The sequence below is a fragment of the Thamnophis elegans genome, unplaced genomic scaffold, assembly GCF_009769535.1.
Source record: "Thamnophis elegans isolate rThaEle1 unplaced genomic scaffold, rThaEle1.pri scaffold_178_arrow_ctg1, whole genome shotgun sequence".
Lineage (NCBI taxonomy): Eukaryota > Metazoa > Chordata > Lepidosauria > Squamata > Colubridae > Thamnophis > Thamnophis elegans.
Window position 1 is genome coordinate 26,961 of NW_022473648.1, and position 7,133 is coordinate 34,093.

The following is a 7,133-nucleotide window of genomic DNA, read 5'->3' on the forward strand; positions in this document are numbered from 1 at the left end:
CATTGCTGAATTCCAAGCAATAGCAATAGCAATAGCAGATTTTTATGTACCGCTTCATAGGGCTTTCAGCCCTCTCTAAGCGGTTACAGAGTCAGCATATTGCCCCCAACAACAATCCGGCTCCTCATTTTACCCACCTCGGAAGGATGGAAGGCTGAGTCAACCCTGAGCCGGTGAGATTTGAACCGCTGAACTGCTGATCTAGCAGTTAGCCTGCAGTGCTGCATTTAACCACTGCGCCACCTTGGCTCCTCGCCTCTGGAGCTACTGAAAGATGGTAGCAGCAACCAGAGTCTCCGCCGGACTGCGGGCGAGGGTATCAGGAACAACACCAAGCTCTGTCTGGAACCCCAAAGGGTCCATAAGTCGCCTGGGGTGGAACCACCTAATCGGTTCCTCCTCCCTACAGTGGGGGTTTGGTCTCCGAAAGTCAAGCCTCAGTAGGTAGTGGTCCGACCATGACAGGGGTAAGATCTCGCTACCCCTCAAACCAAGATCACAACTCCACTGCTCCGAGAGAAATACGAGGTCGAGCATGTGACCCGCCGAGTGAGTCGGGCCGCGAATTACTTGGGTCAAGCCCACGTCTGTCATGGAAGCCATGAACTCCTGCGCTCCATCAGAGTGTTCACCGAGCGAAGGCAAATTGAAATCCCCCAGAACCATAAGCCTGGGAAACTCAATTGCCAGATCAGCTACTGACTCGAGGAGCGAGGGGAGGGCTGCTGCAACGCTGTTGGGAGGCAGGTACGTTAACAGCAAGCCCACTTGACCCTTGAGGTCCAACTTTTTTATCTAAGGCCATCTCACCTGGAGCAGGAGGCACTGAAGAGTTTCACTCATGCTCTGGTCATCTTCTGACTGGGATCTCTGTAATTCTGCAAACATGAGGTTATCCTTGAAAACTCTCCGGTGTCTTCAGCTAGTGCGCTATTTTCCGTCATGGCAAAATAAACATCTTGGTGAAATGACAGAGGAAAACCTTTTTCCAGTTCCTCTCTCGCAGCCATTCAAGAGCAGTCCTCTTTCTAATTTATCTATGGGACATTCCACTGTCCATCCAGAGCCAATATGTTCTTTCTTCTGCCCCCAAAGGAAATGGGCTATCCATTGTACGTGTTTTGGGTGGGCAATATGTTTACCAAAGCTGGACCACCACCCCCTCCAGTTGCCTCCGCTTATTGGTCACTCTTCCCGGTAGTCAACAGCATGACAACAACACACACTCCTGGCCTTTTTAATTTCTCAGCAAACAGGTTTGTACTTCAAGCAGGTACAAAATACACCAGGTAGACAATACTCAAGGAATGTTCTTATGGAATGAGTGCAAATAGTGAAAGGTTAATATCCAACTTGTTTTTTCAACCAAGAATGTAGGATGTGAACCTCAAGACCTTCTCCTGCTAAGAGGCCCAAGGGAAAGATGAACCCAACAGGTGAGGGAAGACCTTCAGGCCATCTGTAGGGAGACTTCCCAGTCTGCCCACATCTGCAAGCAGGTGAAATGAAGCCTTCCCTTGTTTCTTTGGGATGTCTTCCCCTGTAACAACCTCAGAGAATCTTTGATATTTTAAACCCCAAAGCATCGATCTTAACTGCTTTGTCAGGAAATTCCTCCTTAGTTCCATGTTGTTTCTCTCCTCAACTAGTTTCCATCCATCGCTTCTAGTCCTGCCTTCAGGTGCTCTGGAGAATAGATGGACCCCTCCTCTTTGTGGCAGCCCCTGAGATACTGGAACGCTGCTATTATGCCACTTAAATCTGTTGAATTGGCGCACAGAGATTTTATTATTATAGCCTATATACAAGAATCTAGTCAACTAACAGTCAGCACTAAGTTGGTGCTTGATAAGGCTCGACTAAATTGAAGGAGTGCTGGACTTTGGGAATGCAATGATTCTACATGGATCATGCATTTAATTCCACCTTCCAGCTCTGCTTGGTCCTCTCCTACAGTCCCCCTCTCTGTCTTAAAAAACTCTTATCCCCGAGAACACCAGAGCAGCTGAACCAACACTGCTCTTGTGGTGGACAGCCTCATATCTGCTTGCGAGACTCCACACAAACGTTTCCATTTATGGTTCCAAGGAGCTGACCTTCATTTGCAAGACATGAGTCTCCTCTCTGGCCTTAGTAAGAATGGGGCGGCATGAAACAATTGGCCCCTTCAGGAAAAATTGAGGGTGATCTTTGGCCCAGAAAGGGTGCAGTTCTCCAGAGTTGGAGGCCATCTACCTGCTCTGGATTCCTCACTTCATCCCGGCTTCATTCAGGACACAACTCAACCGAAGGGCAACACCAAATGATCATGATCCAGTAGTGTAGGAAATTCAACCATTATTGCAATAACTGTAAGTCACTGTAAATTTCTCCTTCTGTCTTACATCTCCTTGGAGAACTTTGACACGCAAAGCATGGAAAGCCCAGAGCAGGTCAAGTCACAGAACAAGGAAGGTCAAGAGATTGACCAAGGCCAGATTGACCAACGGCAAGTTCTACTTGGCTTCACGCAAAGATCTCCTCTCCTGGATACGCCCCATTCTTGCACACAACGTGCCAACAATCCATCATAGGATGTTGCATCACTTGGCCCTCCCTGCAGAACCACCCCTGACCAAGTGAGATTAGAAATATACAGTTGAGCCGAAGAATCCTTGCTACTTCAAACTGGACTTCAGCTGCATCATGAAACCTTGGATTCTTCTGCTCCTAGCTGGTCTCCTCATTCTTTCCACTCAACTGTCAACAGTAAAGACCACCCAAAATCTTTGTCCTTCAAAAGGTAAGCACCATCAGAGCAACAAAGATGATGAGGGGACTGGAGGCTAAAAGATATGAAGAACAGTTGAGAGAACTGGGCCAGTCTAGTGAAGAGAAGGACCAGGGGAGACATGATAGTAGTCTTTCAAGACTTAAGGGACTGCCACAGAGAAGAGGGGGTCAAGCTGTTTTCCAAGGCACCTGAAGAGCAGACAAGGAACAATGGTTGGAAACTGATCAAGGAGAGATTCAACCTGGAAATAAGGAGGAATTTTCTAAGTGAGAACAATCAACCAATTGAACAGAAGACGGCTGGGCAGACTGGACTGCTGTCCGTCAGAAATGGTATAAGTTTCCTGCTTGGGTGGGACATTGGACTAGATGACCTATAAGGTCCATTCCAAATCTCATTTTTATTTTTATTTTATTTTTTCGTCGCCTTGTAAGCCGCCCAGAGTCCTGCGGGATTGGGCGGCCTATAAATGTAATAAATAATAATAATAATCTGTTATTCTGTTAATTTCTGTTAATCAATTTCAGAGAAGGTCGGCTGCAAAAGCCTTTGCCAGATGAATGGAAATCATGAAACTTTTGGTCACTTCACAATGCAACCAAAATTATTTTTAATAGCAAGCAGATTATCTTTACTGAGCAGAAACAAAACACAATAACTAGATGGTAGCAAAGAAAATTGATCAAGAAAGGGTCCAGAATAGTTCCTAGAATAACCTAACCCTAACCCTAACCCTAGCGAATGCTGGCTGGGGAATTCTGGGAGTTGAAGTCCGGACATCTTCAAGTTGCCAAGGTTGAGAAACACTGTCCTAGAACCTGAACCCATCTCTAGTGCACACCTCTCACCCAGAAGGTAGGACATGAGGTCAGAAACGTTGTCAAATGAAATATATTTGAATATTAGTCGCTTGCGTTGGCAGTTGTGCTGTTGGTTTGAGCTCCAAGCTTGGCAATTTGGTTGCAAACATTTTGCCACCATTCGAGGAGATGTCGTCAGTGCGCTTCGAGTTGTGGTTTGTCTGTCAGAGCGCCGGCCTTAAAATACTTTTTGATGTGATGCACATTTTACGTGACGCAAATTACGTACTTCAGAACGTATCCAAACGAAAAACACTAATGCTAACTTGCATCGCATCAAAAGTTATTTAAGGCCGGCGCTCTGACTGACAAACACAATTCAAAGCGCACTGACGATGTTCTTAAATTTAGCAGCGGGAGCAGTGGGGTTGTACAATGAGTGACAAGGCACACTTGTGGTTACTTGGTTGAAGAGGGCTGGCTCCGGCGTGAGGCAATCTCCCGCGTGATTGTTTGCTGTGGGTGTGGAGGGAGAGTTTCCCCCTTTTTTTCCCGCCTTTTTCGCCTGTGTGCTCTGTAATTTACCTCATGATGCTTTTCCTTGGTTGATTTACCTCATGATGCTTTTCCTTGGTTGATTTACCTCATGATGCTTTTCCTTGGTTGATTTACCTCATGTTGCTCGTGTTAGACTATCTTGTCTGCTGTACATATTGAAGTAAACTATATTTATTTATATAAAACTAGGCTGTGTGCTCGCCACTCGTGTAAATGGAGCTCCACACACATGGAAGGGTCCCCTCTCAGTGTTCCTCTTCTGTTTTTGCAGTCAAGCCGGGCGAGTGTCCCAAGGTCAAAATCCCGCCTGACTATCCCTGTGAGAAAGAATGCGCCTGCGACTCCGACTGCACAGGGAATAAGAAATGCTGCCCGGTGGGATGCGCCATGGAGTGTTTCTCCCCAGGTAAGGGGAAGGCTGTGAGACTTTCTTTCTTTCTTTTCTTTCTTTTCTTTCTTTTTCTTTTCTTTTTTTTCTTTCTTTTTCTTTCTTTTTTTTTTCTTTCTTTTTTCTTTCTTTTCTTTCTTCCTTCCTTCCTTCCTTTCCTTCCTTCCTTTCTTTCTTCCTCTCATCCTTCCTTCTTTCTCTTCTTTCCATTCTACTTTTTCTTTCCTCCTTCCTGCCTTTTTCTTTCCTTCCTTCCTTCTTTTCTTTCCTCTCATCCTTCCTGCTTTCTGTTCTTTCTATTCTACTTTTTCTTTCTTTCCTCCTTCCTTCCTTTCTTTATTTTTCTTTCCTTCCTTTCTTTCCTTCTTTACTTTCTGTCCTCACATCCTTCCTTCCTCTCTTCCTTATGTCTTTTCCTATCTTTTTCTTTATTTCTTCCTTCCTTTCCTCTTTCTGTCCTTTCTTTCTTTTGTGCATCCTTCCTTCCTCTCTTTCTTCTTTCGTTTCTTTCCTTTCTATCTTTTTCTTTCTTTCTTTTTTCCTTCTTTCCTTCTGTCCTTTTTATCTCTCTCTCCCTCCCTCCCTCTTTCTTTCCTTTCGTTCCTTCATTCCTTTTTTCACATCCTTCCTTCCTCTCTTCCTTCCTTTTGTTCTTTCCTTTCTATCTTTTTCTTTCTTTCCTTCTGTCCTTTCTTTCCTTCTTTCTTTCTTAGTTTCTTTATTTGTTTCTCTCTCCCTCCCTCCCTTCCCTTCCCCGGCTCCTCCCTCCCTCCCTCCCTCTTTCTTTCTTACTTTCTTTCTTTCTCTTTGTTTCCTTCCTTCTGTCCTTTCTTTCTTTATATCTCCCTCCCTCCCTCCTTCCTTTCCCTCCCACCATCTTTCTTTCTCTTTCTTCTTTCTTTCCCATCTGGTTTTGTAGCTTTTCATGGCCCCTGGAGCTCCCTCTTCCTTTGTTATGGGCTTTCCTTCCTGGCAACAGCCGGTGTTGAGGTTTGGCAGAGTCTGCCTCCAGCCAGAAAAGAACCGGCAGCCCTGGCCTTATCCCAGAGCTCCTCTCGGCTGCAAACACTCTGACCGCACACCAGGAACTCACCCAGCGGGTTCTCCTTGATTTATTTATTCACGTTTCTGAATGGCTTATCTCCCTCCAAGAGGAAATCTTCCTCCTCAGCCAGTCCTCGTTCTTCCTGCAGGGCAACCTCTCCAGCTGCCCAAGGGACGTCCCAGGAGACAGAAGGGGCGTCCTTCACCCCTCTTCTTCCTGCATTGGAACAGGAATAAGACACCACTCCCCCCCCCTTCTGCCTCCGAGGACCCAGAGAATAATCAGCTGGAGCTCTGGAACGGACCCTCACTCCAGGCAGGGCCTCTCCAGTGAGGACACTTTGGGCCACAACTCGCAGAACGGGAAGCTGAATGACCACACTTCATCCCAGGTGTGGCCCTAATATCCAGGAGGGCCCAGAGGAACTGGAGGGGCCACAGGGCTCTATTTATTTCCTCAAAGCCAGAAGGCTCCCAGAAGTCCAGAAAAACAGGTCGCAATTCTTCTAATTAGATTTTTGTGGTTCCACACCTAGAGACAGAATCTTGCCATGCTAAAATTGCCTCCTATCTACACCAAGGATATACTCTGGGAACTATTTAGGAGTTGACGTGGTGATTCTTCCAGGTATTGTTCAACACCTATAGACAGAATCTTGCCAGATTAAAGACTCTACCATCTGAGTCCGCAACATTCTCTGGGAACTATTAAGAAGAGGCTGTCTTCACCCTCTTTCTCCCAGACTATCTGCTGCCTCTTACTCTTCTGGGATGGCTCCTCCTTCCTAGGACTCTGGGCCATTGCATTCCATTCGCAGGGACCTTCTGTGGACCCGGGGGAAGAAGCCCCATTCCCGAGGAGATGCATCTTCTGTTCCTCCTTCTCATCTCCCCTTTGCTCTTTCCCCAGGACCTCTCTGAGGAGCCCCAAGACCTGATGAAGGAAGCCGCCATCCCACCCTCACCTGTCCTGGATCCTCACATCCAGCCCAGCCTTCCTGCTGCAAGGTCCATTCCTCTCTGGCCTCCCTGCTCCTGACTCCTGGCCACCTTCCCACCAGCTGCTTCGGGCTGGACAAAGTCCATTACTCCAAAGATGAGGCTTCCTCCAATAAATTTAGCATTGAAAATTCTGGTGTGGCTACTGGCTTTTTCTCAAAAAGTGGGAGCCGTTTGCAAAGAGGATGAGGAGGTGGAGGAGGAAGACTGTGGGGTCCTTGATACTTTCTTCGTGTTTAGTTGTTTTCTTGCAAACATTTCATGACAAAACTAGGGAGCATCTTCAGTGCTAGAAAGGAGTGGGGTTTGCAGATAAGAGGAGGTGGAGGAGGAGGAGGGAAGAGGAGGGTTATGGCTGTAGGGTCCATGGTGCTCTCTGAGCTTGGTTGGTTTTTTTTTTAATGTTTCATTGCTCCTAAAGAACATCATCAATCCTAGAAGGAAGCAGAGGTTGTGGAATGGAGAAGGAAGTAGAGGAGGATGATAAAGGGGGGAGGGTGTCCTTATGTTCTCTGAGTTTGGTTGGGTCTTCCCACCAAATGTGGTTCCTATTTTTCTACTTGCATTTTTC

General features: G+C 46.6%; 1 protein-coding gene across 1 annotated transcript; it reads left to right on the forward strand.

The window, feature by feature from the left end:
- The first annotated feature begins 2,651 nt into the window (after positions 1-2,651).
- LOC116523346 (waprin-Phi3-like) lies at positions 2,652-6,696 on the forward strand. Its single transcript, XM_032238446.1, has 3 exons — positions 2,652-2,782; positions 4,403-4,537; positions 6,474-6,696. The coding sequence occupies exons 1-3, from the start codon at positions 2,686-2,688 to the stop codon at positions 6,482-6,484; spliced, it is 243 nt and encodes an 80-aa protein (XP_032094337.1). The 5' UTR covers positions 2,652-2,685; the 3' UTR covers positions 6,485-6,696.
- The last annotated feature ends 437 nt before the right edge of the window (positions 6,697-7,133 follow it).

What these genes read in the sequence shown, in the direction of transcription:
- LOC116523346 (XM_032238446.1), top strand. Translation starts at nt 2,686, where the DNA reads ATGAAACCTTGGATTCTTCTGCTCCTAGCTGGTCTCCTCATTCTTTCC. An exon ending in AAATCTTTGTCCTTCAAAAG is followed by an intron (nt 2,783 to 4,402) that starts GTAAGCACCATC and finishes CTGTTTTTGCAG; the next exon opens with TCAAGCCGGGCGAGTGTCCC.